The 20,231-nt window shown below is 40.8% G+C and overlaps 2 protein-coding genes across 3 annotated transcripts in view; one reads left to right on the top strand and one right to left on the bottom strand.

Annotated features, from left to right (window-relative positions):
• Nucleotides 1-20,231, bottom strand: part of LOC135712558 (probable serine/threonine-protein kinase tsuA) — a 466,235-nt gene that overhangs the window by 373,438 nt on the left and 72,566 nt on the right. The window lies entirely within an intron of this gene.
• On the top strand, nt 7,235-7,561 carry LOC135712584 (uncharacterized). Its single transcript, XM_065235540.1, has one exon. It carries the CDS (start codon nt 7,235-7,237, stop codon nt 7,559-7,561), a length of 327 nt encoding a protein of 108 aa, XP_065091612.1.

Genomic DNA, 20,231 nt, shown 5'->3' with positions numbered 1-20,231 from the left:
TTCTTGAAACTTCCCACTATTTTCGTGTGATTAAGTAATGGAACTTCCCTGAAGTTCCCAAAATTTTTCTGATGTTCATGAAACTGCCATAAAGTTCTTTGGAATATCTTAAAATTTTTGGAACTTTTTGGAATTTCCCACTAATTTCTTGTCATTGTGTAAAAGAACTTCATTGAAGTTCCCGAAGTTTTCCTGATATTCATGGAATTGACGCGAAGATCTTTGGACTACCCTAAAATTTTTGGAACTTCTTGATATTTACCACTATTTTCTTGTGATTAAGTAACGTAACTTCCCTGAAGTTCCTGAAGTTTGCCTGATATTCATGGAACTGCTATGAAGTTCTTTGGACTATCCTAAAGTTTTTGGAACTTCTTGAAATTTTCCACTATTTTCTTGTGATTAAGAAGTGGAACTTCCGTGAAGATCCCGCAATTTTTCTGATATTCATGGAACTGACACGAAGTTCTTTGGACTATCCTAAAGTTCTTGGTATTTCTTAAAATTTGCCACTTTTTTCGTGTGATTAAGTAATGGAATTTCTCTGAAGTTTCCGCAATTTTCCTTACATTCATGAAACTGCCGTGAAGTTCTTTGGACTATCCTACAGTTTTTGAAACTTCTTGGAACTTCCCACTATTTTCTTGTGATAAAGTAATGGAACACCCTGAAATTCCCGAAATTTTCCTGATATTCATGGAACTTCCGTGAAGTGTCAATATGACGGGATAAGACCCCTCTTTCGAATGGTAATGGGTTTGTGAATCCCGATTTATGTTTTGTTTTAATGTTTTTTCTAATTCTAATCATAATATTTGGATTACTGTTTTGGAGGTATGTGGAATGTTGCCAGGGAAAAATGATCAAGATTCGATAGCAGAACAACGTTTTCATCTTATAGTTTACGATATTCAATAACAAATCCTTTTCATTTTCATGACCGAATAAACTTACTCAAATCAAAACGCAAAAGTTAATATATCTGCATTCCATCCATCTGTCTATCTCTTCCACTTCAACTCGAAACTATTTCTCTACAGAGGCCATGGGTGAAAACCTACCACCAACAACGATCTCAAATGTGGTTTCACACTGCTCCAAATACCTAGCCAAAAAAAAAGCACACTCAATCGGAAACAATGCAGCCTGAGCCCATAATTCATCTTCACCTCAAATTCTTCTTGGTCAGATTATTTCACACAAATCAGATTTCCTCCATCGCCAACTGACGGATGATCGATGGCTGGGCTACATTAGCCTGACATGGATTCCCCCTTCTCCTCGTGCCCACAAAAAAAATAAAAAAGACACCCATTAAATGCGCATACCCATAGACATAGATGCGATTCGGTTTTATTTTTTATTTTTTGAAAAATATATGCTGACACCGCACACAATGGAGCATGATTTTCCGACCATCAAGAGCAAGCCCTCGATGGGAGCGGGCGGGGTGGGTGGCGTTCCTAAAAAAAAAAAAAATCTTCACACATAAAACAAGCTCCACTATTGCTCGGTTCCACTCACGTCAAGGCTGCTGCAGCAGTAGGTCGGCCCCGATTGTACCAGGGCTTCCCTAATCTCGAAGGTTTCATCTCTTTTCTTCCGTCGTCGTCGTCGTCGTCGGCAGTAACAACATCAACCGGTATCTCTCTGTGGGGAAGGGTGTAGATTGGGTTACCTTGCCGCCCACAAGTGGATTCACTCTCAGTCAAAACAGACACCGGCGGCACGATTTGGGTTGGCGTGTGATCTATTTTTTTTACATGCGAGTTGAGGAGCCAAAATTTTTGCCAACTCATTCCCAGCCACAATAGACCGAATGTGATGAAAACTAGGTGACGGGCAGGAAGAGTGCGGAAAATGCTCGTTTCACGCACTTTTGTCCCGCTCAAAGGAAACGTCTCCTTCAATGACTGTCATATATTAGCACTTCAACAAGCTGTTTTAGTGCAGCTTGAATTTTCATAAACCAGAATGTCCATTTCACCTTATCAATGAAGTGCTGATGTAGTGCTTGTTGGATTATAATGCTAACCATAATGTGAGTTCCATTTCATGATTATCGTTTTATCGCCTCCAACGCACCGCCACAATACCGGGCTTAATCAATTTACAGCTTTTTTGTTACGCTCCTCAATCTTATCTCTCCGCTCCAAGATTGCTGAATTCTATTAGCATTTGGACAACAATGTTGCAAAACCTAACGCCCGAACACAGTACAGTCAGTGGCTGCAACTGCGGGAAGTGGATCAGCCACGCCATTTCTCGTCGTCGTCGTCGTCGTCGCAGTGTGGCGGCGGGTGCGACGATGCGAGCCGTTGGTTGGTTGCTTGATTTCTTTTATTACCGAGACGTTTAATTAGTAAGCTTCATAATTAAGCTGCTTCCATGGCCCGCTCAGCCGTTTTTTTGCTTATTTTTTAGTGCCTATTTGAAGCTAATTCAAAGTATCATCACCGTCATGCGATGTTTTCACTCCCGTCCATCGTCGTCGTCTTAGTCGTCTTAGTCGTCGTCGTCGTCGATTTGTGGTGATGGTGCTGGCTGGTTTGAAGCCGGTGGAATGTGGAATATGTATGGATCTACGTGCACGGAACAGTTAAGACGTGGGGTCCGGCGAATAATCGGCCGGCAATGTAGAACAAGTCCATTTACATTTGATTAGGGTGTTTATTGAAGATAATGTGGCGGGGGAAATGGTGGCAATGGAGCAAAAAAGGAGGAGGATAATGTCTGACTTACTGGTGAAGCCATCCGGGGCATGTATGGACAGAATTAGTTCTGGTTCTGTATACTCAAAAGGTATAGAGTTGACTATAGGAGTCCACCGTTCTGACTTAGACTTTAAACAGTCTCAAATTAGCGAACATGCAGCTTTGCACTACGCTGGGTTTATAAAAGCTTGGCATTTTCAAAATTGTACCATGTCTTTAGGTTTCGAGAACCTTATCAATTGCGAAACTGCTATCACTTCAAGATTTCAAGAGCACAAGTCTCAGACGCTGTTGTGACATCACTCATGAAATTGGAATTCCTTGTGTACTGCACTGTAGGAAACGTGAAGTTCCAGTTTCACTGATGTATGTTTTGTGAGAGCTGATATTTGTGCCCTTTAAATTTTGAGGTGATAATGAGATTGATCAGAAATAAGGTTTCCAAAACGATTGACGTTCAAATCGTCAAAAAAAAAATTAAAAAGTAAAGGGTTGTGTCCTAGACACGACCGCAGTATGACGTAGAACCACACAAAATTGATGTTTTTCATGCATTTTTGACTATTATACTTTATCTTAAAATTTTCAAGTATTTCAATGTTTCGGTTATGGTTGACTCAAAACAATTTACACATTTTTCTTGACAAATATCCATGTGAAATTCCACATGATTTTCATTTGACCAAACATAAACAGAATCCACTCAGAAGTACACATGAAATTTACACGCAAATGAATAGTATGTGTGGTCACGCATGGTTTTTATATGTACATATTTTAAGTATGTGGCCGACACATAGATATTGATTTGTTAGGAGCGGTATTTGAGGGGTGGGGGGAGGGGGGTTAGGAAAGGTTGTTGATGAGTGGGGGAGGGGTTAGGAAAGGTTGTTGATGAGTGGTGGTGGGGGGTTAGGTGAGGTTGTTGAGGGAGGGGAGAGATTGTTATGAAGGGGGAGGGGGAGAGATTGTTGTGAAGGGGGGAGGGGGAGAGATTGTTGTGAAGGGGGGAGGGGGAGAGATTGTTGTGAAGGGGGAGGGGGAGAGGTTGTTGTGAAAGGGGGAGGGGGTTTACATCATTATTGTGGTCACGCCGTGATCCACCTTTAGACGCTGATTTGGTCCTGCTTACTGCAGGACCAAGTGCCACGCCGGCGAAAATGAGCAAAAGCATGACACCAGCGCTCTTTTATATCTTTTCCGGTTCAGAACCTGATAGGATTTCCCGCAGTTTTTTTTATGAATGGGGCGGAGCAGAAAGTTTCATTTGTGCAGAATATGTAAAATAGGATGGACTTTGGATGTTAATATAATTGCATATATAGAGGCACCAGATATGTTTTACCGTCAGTTGTGTGTAATTCACCAACTGAATGTAATCAAACATGTCTTCAATGCAATTTTTGTTCAAATTTGGTTAAACTTGGTTTTACTAATGATTGTGGTTTGTTTAAAATTTATTTCCCGGAAAAAGGGATCGTCAGTCTGTCTCGCATTTGGGTTATTGTTGACGGGGGTTTTAGGAGTGGTATTTGAGGGGGGGGGGGAGGAAAGTTATTTGAGGGGGAGGGGGGTTTAAGAGAGGTATTTGAGGGAAGGGGGTTAAGGAGAGGTATTTGAGGGGGGGTACCCTAATAAAAAATAACCATAAGCGAACGATAACCCAAATCATTGAACTATTCCACAAATGGTTTGGATGATACCCAGAACACGTCGTTAAGCAAATTAACCATACAATTTTTATTAGGGTAGGAGGGGTTTGATAGTGGGGAGAGGGGTAGGAGAGGTTTGATGGTGGGGGGGGGGGTAGGAGAGGTTGTTGAGGGGGGGCCGAGAGATTGTTGTGAAGGGCGTGTGTGCTTTTCCTCATTGTGGTCACGCCGTGATCCACCTTAAGCCGCTGATTTGGTCCTGCTTGCTGCAGGACCAAGCGCCACGCCGTCCGAAGCGTTAATGAGCAGTGGCATGAGAGCAGCGCTGATTTATATCTTTTCAGGTTCAAGCAGAATGATGTGCAACCAAGTGGTATTCGTTTATGATGACTGGGTTTGGGAAAAAGGCTTATTTCATGAAATCAGTGATAAAATTATCATTTGTACATTTTCAAAAGTTTAATTACAGAAAAATTGGAAAAATATTTATTTCAACAGGTTCGTAATGTAATATCCTATCGATTGGCGTATTTGGATTTTAATTTCATCTATAAATGACAAAGTTACAAGCGTTCAAAACCTAACACTCCTTCACCACACATATTTTTTGACTTGCACCCCAGTATAGTCGACAAAGACGTAGTTCTACGTCAAAATGCACACACAAAAACGGGGTGCCCAATTTTGCACCAATGTTATGCAACATTTCGTAGTTGATCGGGAATATCTCAATTAGAAAGTGGTTGGAGAGAATCAATCAAAGCAGGTAGGACCTTTTGAATTGTTCGTCTAGAATTGAAAGAGAAAGTCGATGAAGAGAATAAATTAACAGTGTTAAAAGTCAAAAATCTCGAAAATGTTTCCAAGTTGGAGCCAATTTTCGACGCGGTGATTGAATAATCACCGTTTGGTGAGACCGGATGGAATTCAACTTTGAAATCCGTGTTAGGGAAGTCGCCTTTTGCAGGTGATAATTCTAAGTATCAAAGCAACAATTGCACATTCGTGCTAATTTCAATGGTGAAATTTGGAAAAATTATAAAATCTAAATATAGCAGATGCGTAGGAATATATCTGATCGATTGGTGATAAAATTATTCAAATAGGTCCAGAGGCAGCTGAGTTATTAACGTTCAAAATCTTTCATAATTTTGTTCCATTTTCAGTTTTCACAAAGTGTACCTCCATATAGAAATCACAGACGTAGTCCTACGTCAAAAGGCATCGAAATTATTGGACTTGAATATTTTGCTGCAATCTTGTATCCTATAGAATTCTTGAAATTCATAAGCTTGCAAATTCAATAAAATACTGTTACTGAACCGGGTGGCCCTTCTGGCTACGCCCATGTATATCAGTTGAGTATTCAACCTGGTTTTACAATTTTATGTATTCCATAAATTTGTTCAAAATTCCGATTACTTATGTATTGTATAACACCTCGTGCAGATTTGAAGAAGAAGCATTTATTTCCCAGTACTTCATAGAATACCTAACGATTAAGAGTTTGCAGGATGTTCGATTTAGTTAGATTTGGCATTTCATTTGAACTGGCAAAAGCTGACATCGGCGCGCTCAAAGACTGTTAAAGTTAAAAAAAAATCATGATTAGATGACTTAAAAGAATGCAACCTTCCTCCATTAACGGTGTTCGTTAGTTGCTCGATATGAAATTATATAAAGCTAATTAATGACCAATCATTTTTGTTTCTTTTCAGGTAAATTGGTAAACCTCATCTCGACAGTACACGCATCCAAAAAACTGTTCCAAAATTTGTTGGTAAGCTTGATTTGTTTTTCATAATTTTTCTTCAAAAGGATTGGAATTGGTAATGGAAATTGGAATGGAATTAGTAATGGAAATCGGAATCGAAATCGAAATCGAGATGGAATTCATGATGCAAATCAAAATGGAATTGGAATATAGTTCGGAATGGAAATTGGAATAGAAATCGGAATGGAAATCGGAATGGAAATCGGAATGGAAATCGGAATGGAAATCGGAATGGAAATCGGAATGGAAATCGGAATGGAAATTGGAATGGAAATCGGAATGGAAATCGGAATGGAAATCGGAATGGAAATCGGAATGGAAATCGGAATGGAAATCGGAATGGAAATCGGAATGGAAATTGGAATGGAAATCGGAATGGAAATCGGAATGGAAATCGGAATGGAAATCGGAATGGAAATCGGAATGGAAATCGGAATGGAAATCCGAATGGAAATCGGAATGGAAATCGGAATGGAAATTGGAATGGAAATCGGAATGGAAATCGGAATGGAAATCGGAATGGAAATCGGAATGGAATTAGTAATGGAAATCGGAATCGAAATCGAGATGGAATTCATGATGCAAATCAAAATGGAATTGGAATATAATTCGGAATGGAAATTGGAATAGAAATCGGAATGGAAATCGGAATGGAAATCGTAATGGAAAACGGAATGGAAATCGGAATGGAAATCGGAATGGAAATCGGAATGAAAATTTGAATAGAAATCGGAACGGAAATCGGAACGAAAATCGGAACGGAAATCGGAACGGAAATCGGAATGGAAATCGGAATTGATATCGGAATGGAAATCGGAATGCAAATCGGAATGGAAATCGGAACGGAAATCGGAATGGAAATCGAAATGGAAACCGGAATGAAAATCGGAATGAAAATAGGAACGGAAATCGGGATGGAAATCGGAATGGCAATCGGAATGAAAATAGGAATGGAAATCGGAATGGAAATCGGAATGGAAATCGGAATGGAATTAGTAATGGAAATCGTAATGGAAAACGGAATGGAAATCGGAATGGAAATCGGAATGGAAATCGGAATGAAAATTTGAATAGAAATCGGAACGGAAATCGGGATGGAAATTGGAATGGAAATCGAAATGGAAATCGGAATGGAAATCGGAATGAAAATTGGAATAGAAATCGGAATGGAAATCGGAATGAAAATTGGAATAGAAATCGGAACGGAAATCGGAACGGAAATCGGAACGGAAATCGGAACGGAAATCGGAACGGAAATCGGAACGGAAATTGGAACGGAAATCGGAACGGAATCGGAATGGACATGGAATGCAAATCTGAATGGAAATCGGAATGGAAATCGGAACGGAAATCGGAATGGATATCGGAAAGAAATCGGAATGGAAATCGGAATAGAAATCGGAATGGAAATCGAAATGTAAATCGAAATGGAAACCGGAATGAAAATCGGAATGAAAATAGGAACGGAAATCGGGATGGAAATTGGAATGGAAATCGGAATGGAATTAGTAATGAAAATCGGTATCTGAATCGAGATGGAATTCATTATGCAAATCAAAATGGAATTGGAATATAATTTGGAATGGAAATTGGAATAGAAATTGGAACGGAAATCGGGATGGAAATCGGAATGAAAATCGGAATGGAAATCGGAATGAAAATTGGAATAGAAATCGGAACGGAAATCGGGATGGAAATCGGAATGGAAATCAGAATGAAAATTGGAATGGAAATCGGAATGATATTTGGAATAGAAATCGGAATGGAAATTGGAATGAAAATCGGAATGGAAATCGGAATGAAAATTGGAATAGAAATCGGAACGGAAATCGGGATGGAAATCGGAATGAAAATCGGAATGGAAATCGGAATGAAAATTGGAATAGAAATCGGAACGGAAATCGGGATGGAAATCGGAATGTAAATAGGAATGGAAATTGGAATAGAAATCGGAACGGAAATCGGAATGGAAATCGGAATGGAAATCGGAATGGAAATCGGAACTCAATCCGTAAAAGTATCTTAATTAAAAGTCTATCCATGTATGTCACAAATTTATCTCATAGAAGTACTCTCCCTCTACATAATCACCATTAAGTTAAGTTAAATTTAACAGTGACAGATGGAGTTATCGAATAACCCTGCTATATGAGTGTGGTTATTTCTGACCCACTAGAAGTTAAATTTTGGCAACCGTGACTGAGTTCTGTTTGAAAACCGATAGATCTAAAACACCGGGATTTTTGAACATTGAAAATAACTATTTTAACCACGTATTAAAGTTAACTCGGCAATTGGGATTCAGCTTATGAAGCATTTTTCGATTACTTTTTCGAAGGGACATATCAGCTTTTGTAAACAACGCATTTGATCTTCGATTTGGCGTAATTGGTAGCTTGCTCACGCATGCTAACACTACCATCAGATAGGGGAAATTTTCACCTACCTGACAGGGGTGTTAGTACGTGTCTGCGAGCTACCAGTTACGCCAAATCGACATTGTTTACAAAAGTTGATACGTCTCTTCGAAAAAGTAATCGAGATTTGTAGAACGCGGTATCGTCGTTATCACTCAGGCGAGGTTGATCCACTTCAGAGTGATTGCGCCATCAAACGGGGCTCGCGAGTGTACCTCATTAAGCGTAAATACGTTAGGCATACGGACGTTAGGCATAATTTACGTTAGGCATAAAGTCATTAGGCATAATGGACGTTAGGCATGATATACGTTAGGCATAATGGACGTTAGGCATAATGGACGTTAGGCATAATGGACATTAGGCATAATAGACGTTAGGCATAAAATACCTTGCTGCTGTGCAACTCTTAAATCCTGTTTCGAGCATGGTAAACAATGCTTAATTTAGGTTAAGCGTTGAATAAAAGATGATACAAGTTAAACAAACATAGTTTATTTAATGAGCACGGTTTGGAATCCATTATTTATCATATCATAAGTGACGTAGCTACATTCTTACTTAGATTCAAGATTACTAGCGATTGCGGTTAAGTAATCTGGCAATGAAAACTCAGCATGGTTTTGAACTATATCTTGAAATCAATCGCATTTAGATATAAAAAATAACACATTTTTTGTAATATATTCTTCCACACATATTGCAATTGTCAAAGAAGAAAAGGTTTAGCAATTGTCAAAGAACGGCTCATGAAATAAAGAATGGTGAATTCTGTGGTTTTTCATTCAATAACAAAAAAAAACATACCTGCTGCTTCCAGGATTTCCTGCCATACTTTTCGATACAACGATTCTGTTTTTGTTGTCATCAGAATGAAAACTAGCGAAACCGTCTGCTGATGTGAGGGAGCGATACTTCCATGAACAGTGATGAGTTGCCGAAACAAACAAGGAAATGTGGCAAACGTACCATCTGTACCCCAATACATTGCCTGTCCAAGACGTCGCAAGTTTTCATGAGTTCCAAAAATTAAGGCTCTTTCATTACTGTCACCAAAGTCAGCAGTCGGACGGTCCCCATTATCATCCTTCTGGAATCCATCGGGTAGATTATGCCTAACGTCCATTATGCCTAACGTCATTTATGCCCAACGTCCGTATGCCTAACGTCCGTATGCCTAACGACCGTATGCCTAACGTCGTGTACCTCCGCTGCCTTCCTACTGCTGCTGCTGTTTCCTGCTCACTCGCCGTTCGAAGCGAAAATGAGTTGAGGCACGACAGCAGCGCTGTTTTATAACTTTTCAGAATCAAGCAGAACGATGTGCATCCAATTGGTACTCGATTCTGACGACTGGGTTTGCGAAGACCGTATATTTCATGAAAAAAATGATAAAATTATCACTTTTCATTTGTACATTTTTCATCAGTTTTTTTTTTTGAAAATTGAAAAAGCATTTTTTTGTGGCAAATTTGAAGAGTTATTTACTTTCGATTGGCGAATTTGTATTTTAGTTTCATAAATAAATGACAAAGTTATAAGCGTTTAAAATCTTACACGTTTTCGTGACGGTCGCAGTTTTAGATTTTCGATTAACCCCCAGTACCTTCCCGTAAGACGTAGTATACGTCAAAAATTGTGCTAGAAAAATCACAAAAATCGACTTTTCGGTTTGGTCTAGAGCTGAACTGGGATCTTGGTACGCTATCTTGGAGTTTGAAATGATGGCGGGTAGAAATTTTTGGAATGAGAGAGATATGCTTTGAGATAATTTTAAAATAATTAAGTAAAATTTCATCCCGTTAAAATTTTATAAAAATTCACGTCTGGAAAATATGAACCCGAAAACAGAACTGCATCACAACCAAGCCAAAGTAACATTGCCAGTTTTATCGAGGATTTAATGCGTTCTTCAAGTCTAAGTCACAGTCTGCAGAATCATCATAAAACTCAAACTCTTACTTGGGAGGTTTGGGTTTGTGATTTTGACTTAGGATCGGAATTCTTTCGGCAACATATTGCGGGTGTAATTTCAAAAACCAAAATCGACCGCGTTACGAAAAGTGGTCAGGTTTTGATCACTTATAACTCTGTCAATAATGGATGGATTATAATTCTAAAAAAGACAATCGATTGGAAATTTTTCTGCAAGTCTTCTGAAATGAACACTTTTCAATTTTCAATGGGTCACTATTGAAAATATCACAAATTTCTAACCAGTGTTTGAAGTTTTCACTGTTCACTGAATAATTCACATGAATTTCCATACCCGTTGAACCCCCATGTTTAAGTAAACTAAACAGATTTCCTTGTATCGGCGAGCCGACGAATCATGGCACATAAAGAAATAGAGAAAATAAATCTTGCTTCATCGATGATCATATACGTTCACACAAATGATTTACTACTGACGGCATCATCGAAAGAATATTTATTTTAGTGTGTACCATTCGGCACAGATCGTGTGCGTTAGTTTCTGTTCATGATACATCTTCGTATCGCAGGATTCGTTCGACAACATGGAATGACACTCAATATGGATGGTCATAAGATGTTGCATAAAGTGAACATTAACTTTTCTCGTTATTGGGGAAATTTTGTATTGCCAGGATCCTAATTAAGCGAATATATTCTTAAGAAGTATAACCATTGAAATACTATAGTTCTGAAAACTTTCTCAAAGGATTTCCAACATAAATCCAAGTACCCTCTATGTTCTTGACTGGATTTTCTTAATCGGTCAGAGTGTTAAGGCTAGCATGTCAAAACATCATGACAACATTCCGCTCATGCCACACACCATGCACCCCATGTGGGCTTAAGGTCAGGACCCACTGCTTCACTACTGTGGCGACGATGTGGCATTTCAAAACATTACATGTGGCGTCAACATGATATTAGTCAAGGTATTCACTGATATGGCAGAGGAGTGGCATCTGCTAGCATGGTGAAAAGGCTTGTCGAGGTTCGCATCATGCATTACATTCACATGATCTTATGGTATGTTGTATGATGCCACACCGTCGCCAAAACAGTGGGCGCCTCGTATTATGACTTGCTAGCAGATGTCACACCTCCGGCACATCAGTGGACATCATAGGACGTCATAAAATTACCAAGAATTGACAAATAGTAATCATCGCATCATTTCTAGACCAACAATTGAAACAGGTGGGACAACCAAACGTAAACAATAGATTTATACGCAAATTATACGAGAATCAAAACACATCCACGCAATCTAACGCTAGCATCATGTAGAGAAAACTTCCTTTATTTAATTACATTGTTAGTTTACGTCGGTGTGTTTTGATTCTCGAGAAATTTGCGTTGAAAGCCATTGTTTAGGTTTGATTCTGCCGCCAATTTTGATTGTCTAGATTTCTACCCGCACGTGCTATAGGGAAACCGTTTACTTACACCATAAGAGAAACACGGGAAAGTAAACTCCTCTTATTCATACGATAAATGGCAAGATTTCATCGCACAGCTATGATCAAAAAAAATTAATCTGAAGGCTGACCATATCCAAGATCAACATATAGCTGAAGAATCCAAAGTATTTTAATCGGTTCGATTTGAATGGCTTTATTGCAATTTACTACAATTATTCACAATTGGTTCCAAAATGGAATACCCCGTGATCCCGGCCATATAGGAAGTCGCTGTCTTCGGCAAACATTTTCAGATGAACATACAGGCAGAACATACCTCAGGTCTTTCGGATGGTGTATAACGCCAAGGTCTTTCACACGAAGAACATGTTAGTTGCGAATGCATAGTTGGTCAACTAAGCAATTGATTTCAAATGATGGACACTAAGTGCGAAACGCGCTCCTTACACGGCCCTAGTGTACGTAAGAGCTTAAGCATGTATCATTCATTCTTGAAACTCATCAAAACACGCAACGCTATCGCACCTACTGTGGTCTCTGTCGTTGAAGTCCTTGTTGTTTCGATGATGGTGTGATGATCATGGATGGATCAGAGTGAGAGTGGTCCAGCTCAGGGTTGACGCTTCGGGGAGTCGTACTCTCCAACATCCGTCGATCTTGTTTTCCGTGCTGAGCACCAATGCTTCCGACGCCAGGGAGGCAGCTCCCACACCTGGACCCTACCTAACGACCCATCAACTCATGAACCGGGGACCAACGGCTTTACTTCCCTTTCGAAGGAAGGCGTGATCAGAGATGTTATGCCTCAGAACATACCGGTGGCGCTGACTGGGATTGAACCCAGGCCTGCCGGGGTGAAAGGTTATCACGCTTACCAGTACACCATGGTGAAATTTGATTAGTTTTTAGCTTAATTTATTAATTAGTTCATAATTAAACAGCGAACAAAAACAGTGATAACTGATCACCTGGATTCACTACCAAGCATTCCGTGTCCCAGTTTATGCACAAACCCTCGTATAACACGAGTTGTTGTCTTCGATCAGTCACAAAGATAGGATGATAAACAACAAAATAATTCGACCCACACCGAGTCCTACTCACTCAAACCCGCTATAAAGGCAGGTCACTCACATAATGAGTAAACTTCCACTCAAATATGAGTAAATACCACTCAAATATGAGTGACAGCCCACTCACACACGAGCAAAAATCCACCCACTATATGAGCGACTCACGCCTCCGCGAACCCGATTTAAGGGGTTTCAAATATGAGTCAGATCCACTTGCCATGCAGGCGTTCAAATATCAACCCTGCAAATTAATCCGAATCACACCCGAGTCCCACCCAATCAAACCCGCAAAACAGTAGGTCACCCATAGAATGAGTAAACCTTCACTCAAACATGAGTGAGAGTCACTCAAATATGAGTGAGAGTCACTCAAACTCCATGAGCGATCCACGCCCCTTCGAATTCAAACGAACGGGACTCAAACATGAGTCAGAGTTCATTTTATTAGAATAGCTCTGAAAAGTACATTCAAATATTTCAATATTATCATTTGAATCCTTGTATTATTGCAACGGTACCTACAAATCCTGATTTTATTTTATAGAATGGAAAAAAAAGATGCGCTCGGCGAATGAGAACGATCCTAACTTAAGTTTAGTTTACTCATAATTCTCAAAAGAGCAGGGACTCAGCGATGAATAAATTTGTCGGAAAATGAGCAAAACTGACGAAAAGTTTACTCAGTCTAAGAGCAGTACCATGGAGTGAATCCAATCTTTACTTTTCCCATTTTCGGGATTTTTTTCCTGGAAAAACCTGGAAAACATGAGGCAAAATTACTCATCGCTGAGGTACTGCACTTTATGTGATTGATGAGTTAACTAAACTCAAATTTGGGTCGTTCTTATTCGCCGTGCGTGAATTATCCATTTCTCAAATTACTAAATAAACCCGGTACTTATGCTGATAGTTGTTTCTACATACTGTGGGTCTCGACTTCCCTTAGAAACCAACTAGAAATCCAGAACTGAAAGACGAGCAAAAAAGAGAAAAGTAAAGATTTGATTCACTCAGTCTATTAGTACCACTCCTAGACTGAATAATCTCCTCCCAACAATACGATCCATACTAAAATCACACACTAATTTTGTTTATAGAAATTCGATTGCCATTTCTGCCCCCAGCAACAGCACCAAATATATAGCACCGAAAACAAGTCCAATCAAAATTTCGAAATAGCATCACTTCTTCACTGCAATGCCCCTCGCCGCCCAATAATTGTCCAACCTTCATCAGCGAGAAATCTCCATCCGGTTTCGGATTCCTCCGATCACGGAACCGATACCGATCTGGGCGCGGATGTTCTCTTCCCGTTTGATGTCACTTAGACAACATCGGCTCGACCACGGCGCGGCGCGCAATCGCAATCGTGGAATCTCATTTCCCGATCCACTGTACCCCCCCGCGCCGCCACCCACCATTCCTGTTTCGATGAGATCAATGTTCGTCCGTCGTCGTCGTCGCCGTCGTCGTTGCAGCGCTTGTCAATTGCGAGAAGAGATCTGTTTGCATTATTAGTGCGGTATTTGTTTCGTTGTGCAACCACGAAATCGTGACTCAGAATCTCTCGATGAAGGTGCTGCTGCTGCTGCTGGTGGTGGTGGTCGTGCGAGAGGTAGGTGGAAGCGGCGGTGATGGCCTACCCTCGAGGCTCGTGTGGACGACAGGTTGCTGTCGGAAGTCTCGAAAACTGGAAATTGAGTAAACAATTTAGACTGCGTCGTTGATCTGTATTTTTTTTTCGGGTGGAGCAACTCGCTGAACCAGTTTGATCTCTGATACCAGAAAGAAGCCTTGGATTCGATCCGGTTTGATGATAGATTTGGCTTCGTAGAATTCCTCTCCGTGATTTGTATCTGACTTGTGCCGGAGTGCAGTCAAAACACTTCAACAGATACGCGATCATTAGACCTCATGTTATAACCTACAATTTCTCGCGTAGCACAGAAATCAACTGCTGCCCTATATCCCTCGTGCCCTGTGGAGGCCCCCGGACCCTCGGAGTTTTGCCATTGCATTTATGAAAGATTATATTATTAGATGAAATAATAAACATTAATAACCAATTATCTTTCTCGCCCCAGCATGTATGCGAGTGTCAGTGAGTCCACGTTCAACGGCTTACCCACGGTTTTCACTCTCGTTTGCCAAGGCATGCTTTGATTTGTTCGCATCACACACATGGCGAGAGTAGCAGTAGGCCGGGTGCCGCCCGCCCTGGCCTACTGCTCTACAGAGCTGGGAGCACCAAGACGGGCGACAACGGCGAAGAGGGGCGGCCGGCATCAGATATCTACCCCTAGAGTGAGAGAAAGAGTGGCTTGCGGTGTTATGAAATGTAATCGACAGTGACATCCGGTACCTTTATGCAACCGGACCGGCGGAGCGGGCACTAGACTCACCGGCTGGGGCATATCTGCGCTTGTAGTTGAATGCTTTCCTCCCAAAGTTGATTGATTTAATTATTAGCCCACCATTTTGTCGGAGCGGGCTTCAGCTCAAACCCGGGTCATTTTGCTTCTCGGAAGGCTGTTGCCAAATTGGAAACTTTCTTTATTCGTTCACTTGTAACTCTGGGTCAACTAGCTGATTTCCAGCGCGAAAAAAGTTAACTTCCTTTTTGTATGCCATTGATTTATTTATGCTCAAATGTCTTGTAAAAATCCCATTTCAACATTTCCTCACGCACCTCTTCTTTATTGGCCCAAATATTCATCTTCAGTCACCACACCGTACTGCTTCCATTTTGTTCTCCTGTTCGTCCTGTGCTTGCTTTCCTTAGTCCTGTTTCTGATCTTCGTATTGTTGCTGTTGTACACGGATTCATCCGATGCCCTTCCATCTTGCATAAGAAACACTTGTTTTTTACCCTTCCGATTGAGGAACACTGCTGTAGTCGAGGGCAGTTGGGGTTTGCAGACTGTGTAGCTATTTTCTGGCACCGGTTTTTTTCAAAGCCATTGGCAAAACAAATAACGATAGTACTGCATGAGCAACTTAAGCATCGATGAAATTTCTGTCATTACATCCGTATATACACCCCGCGCACTTGCGTATATGTCGAGGCCCAACTGCACAGCGAAATTTTCCCGGATGGCACGTTAAATTTTTTCGTTATTTACCCAGCACCAAAGCTCCAGTACTTGCAGTGGTATGCACCAGCAGGTATTTAACGTTGCCACTCCATAGATTAAATGCGTACCTCCACTGCTTTCCATCAGCACGGTGGAAAATTGCTCGGAACAATGCAACAGTGTATAATGCATTCTTGATTCCGATATGAATTTGATAAAAACTGTCTTTTCCTCCGAAATCCGGTACGTTGTTTCCATCTCACCGGGATTCGCATCCAGTGCTTTCACAAAATTAGTAATATCGCTAATGGTAGGCATCGCACTCCCATCGAGCAAACGGCAAATATTTCAAGACTCAGGAGTCGACATCCCAAGCACTGGATTTGGTTGCAAAGAAGTTTATTCAACATAATTTCACGAACATGTGTTACATGGGATCAATCCTCATAGAGTGGAAGGTTCACTTGATAATTTCAGGGAAGGTGGCGAAGGGCATATCGATCTAATTTCCACATTCAATCCTCGCTACCCAAGCAGTTTAAAAGCATTAGTAAAGTCTTAACCATGATCTTCTTGACCAAGAGAAAAAATATTGTGACACACCATAGCACTGCGTTGAATCCCAGGATAGGTTGAACGAAAGAGCAGTACAGAGTTTTTAGACAGGCTGGAACACGAAACTCATTGGAGATCTTACAGCTGAAACCGAGTTGTCTGTAAGCTTTGCCTAGGATGTCCGAGTAATGTTGTATAAATGTCAATGCGGAGTCAAGCTCAAGGTCACCAACTGTGTTCACGTGCTTCAGAGGTTGGTTATCGATAATATAATCAAAGGCAATGGGTTTAAACAATGAATGTGATAATGTAGCATTGCCTAAAGGCTGGAACAGTTAATGAACACCGACTCAGATCGCAAGCAATAAAAAAAAGAAATCCCTACGATGGCAAACCTAGCCGTCGGAGCCAAATAAATTCATCGGATTGAAGAAAACCATTGCACCGCTTCGAAAGAAATGCCAAAAATATAAGGTTATACCTATAAGCCATAGGATTAAGGTACGGACACCCACCCCACCCAGCGTAGTAAAAAGGATGCAAGCAGAGTTCACTAAGAATAGCATCAGACGACTTTATAGGAAACTGAACATGAAGATTTTGGAATTTTATTCTCTACATCTCAAATTGGCCAAATTGGCGAATCGGATAGGAAACGGAAGCTGCACGATAGGAAGCTAAATAGACTTCGACACGAGTCTCAACAGAGATGGACGACACACCGAATGGGTGAGCAGATCCCATCCACTATCACCATGACGCCGAGGGTTCACTCCATTGATGAGTTGGTTGTCAACCGATCGACGACCGCATTCCCGGAAGAACAATTCACACATCTCAACAAGGGGTTAGCATACGCGGTTACAACCGAACCAGACGTGGAGCAGATCGTCATTGACGTAGAGACAGCGATTACCAAGACACTTCCAACATCATCGCAGGATACGGTCAGGACTGTCACATCGAAGATAATCAAGGACGGACAGGAACAAAGTCGCACCAACGAAAATGAAATTCGGATTGTAAAGGAGCTGAAAAGTAAAGCAGTATACTAAGTGAAAGCAGACAAAGGCAACGCGGTCGTTATCATGGACGGATTATAACGAAGGTTAACAACGGACGGTACAGAGAGCTTCGAGTAGAACATAGTGAAACGCGTTGAGAAAGCATTGAAGGAGTGCACATCAATATTAGGAGATGGAGCAGGTCGTTTACGGGAATCCAATCCCATTCCACCCAAGATTAAAAGTCTCCCTAAAGTCCACAAACCGGAAAATGAAATGCGAGAGATCGTGTCTGCAGTTGGTTCCCCCACCCACAAAATAGCTAGTCACAAAGTTCCAGAGTAAAGCAGTTAGTAACACCCAGGAGTTCGCCCAGCAACTACAATCTTCAGGAGACATCAACGAGGACGAGATTATGGTATCTTTCGACGTCACAGCTCTTTTTCCCAGTGTACCGGTCAAGAAAGCGATCAACCAGTTGGAGGACTGGCTATTAACACAACGAGAGGATGCAGAATGGAGAAACAAGGTTCAGACGTACCATAAGCGGACCCGCCTTTGCATGGAAGAGAACTACTTCTCTTTCCGAGGTAACTTCTACAAGCAGACGAAACGAGCCCCAATGGCCAACTTGGAGACAATTTTGAAGGAGAAAGGACTATAACCAAACCGTTGGTGGAGGTTTGTTGACGATATCTTCAGTGTAGTTAAATGGGAAGCCCTTCCACAAATTTTAGATAAGAACAACAGAATTCACAAGGATATCAAATTCACTCACGAGGTAGAAAAAGACGGGAAACTCGGTTTTCTCGATATTCTAGTCATCAGGGAATCGTCATCATCATCTTTGCTTGAATACGAAATTTACAGGAAACCAACAAGCAACAAAGGAGTTATCCCCTATACTTCCAACCATTCGTTCCAGCAGAAAATGGCTGCCTTCCACCACATGATTCATCGGATGCAAACACTTCCACTCAGTGATATAGGAAAGGTTAAGGAATACAGCGAGACTCAACAGATATAAGGAGACCACAATCCAGTAAATGGAAATTACTAATCCTTCCCTCTCTCATTATACCTACCTTAGATATTGCTCCAAATTCATTTGAAATTCTCCTCAGAATTACACTCCTGAGGATAAGTTTAAGGACACCCCCAAAAAAACATGACAAATTTGTTATGTTCATATCTCTGTCATGTTACATCCAATTTTCGTTCTCTTTAGATCATTTGAAAGGTATTGAATGGAACTTTCCTCGTAGGCAAATTGTTCAATATAATTTTCAAATTTTGTGTGCTAAAAGTTTACCGAAAGTTACAATATTTTTCAAAATTTACTCTGAAGAATCGTGACTGATTTTCTCAGATTTGGGTTGGCCAAATTTTGAAATAAAAGTAGTAGTAGAACACTTAGGGATCGTCCATTAATTATGTCACACTTTAAGGGGGAGGGGGGTTTTGGAAACTGTGACGAGCCTTACAAAACACAATTAAGGTCCATATAAAAAATGCGACAAATGGGGGGAGGGGGGTTTACAATGGGCCAAATTTGCGTGACATAATTAATGGTCCATCTCTTATGCTATACCATTCATACCATTCAAATAACCTTTGGAGATCGAAAATTGAACAAAACATATTTGCATGGTTTTTTGGGGTGTCCTTAAACTTATCATCGGTAGTGTACCTTCATGTTATCTCAGAAATTTCGAGAAACCCTCCTCAAAATCTATAAGATTATTTTCTTTAAATTTGCAAATCACCGCTTTATTTCTTCGCAGAATTCTCAAGGAATTCTCCCAGAGAAATCCTCTAAAAAAATCCATGTTATCCGTTGTACAAATGTGGCAAAAGCAGCATAATGTTGATTTTTTGATGATTTTCTTCTATTGACAAGATTGAAGTGCATCCACTTTGATGTGATATCAAAATTAATTTTATGCTTTGTAACGAGAAGGTTCCTTGGGTGAATTTAATAATATTGAGAAATGCTGTGCAAGGTTTCAAAGACCTATGATTTACAAGAAGTTTTCCTACATATTAAAAAATACAGCATTAAAGGCGTTTCCACAATTTTTACGTAGGCTAGGGTCTTGAATTGCAATACTTTGGGGTTGGGGTAAGATGGAGCAACTTGGTGATTCCGATTTCATACTTACTTATGACTGGTAGTTGTAACAATCGTCCTGTTCGTTGACGGCCGGGTGTTTGCTCACCTGTCTACAGAAGTTCGTGTCCAGGCTATTTCGATCTCTCGATGTGTTTTTCCGTCGATCTTGTTTTCCGTACTGAAGTACCAATGCTACCGACGTCAGGGAGGCAGGGGAGGTAACGGCTTTCCTTCCCTTCCGAAGGAAGGCGTGACCAGAGATTTTATGCCTCAGAAAATCCTGACTGCGCCGACTGGGATTGAACCCAGGCCCATTGGGGTGAAAGAGGCAATCACGCTTACCACTACACCACCGGCGCCACTAGTGTCCAGGCTATTTGTTGGGGAAGGAATTTCAGTTTATTCGCCAGGGGTTCCCTCAGCAAAAGACGACACGAACTGACCACTTTTTGGCACAATA

This window comes from Ochlerotatus camptorhynchus, unplaced genomic scaffold (genome assembly GCF_037179485.1).
Source record: "Ochlerotatus camptorhynchus isolate MF236.1 unplaced genomic scaffold, CSIRO-AGI_Acam_v1.1 ptg000493l, whole genome shotgun sequence".
In the NCBI taxonomy this organism is placed as follows: domain Eukaryota; kingdom Metazoa; phylum Arthropoda; class Insecta; order Diptera; family Culicidae; genus Ochlerotatus; species Ochlerotatus camptorhynchus.
Note: the sequence above shows the minus strand (reverse complement) of the source record. Positions and strands in the feature narration are given on the sequence as shown.

Coding starts and splice junctions, on each gene's coding strand:
- LOC135712584 (XM_065235540.1), top strand. CDS start 7,235: ATGGAAATTGGAATGGAAATCGAAATGGAAATCGGAATGGAAATCGGA.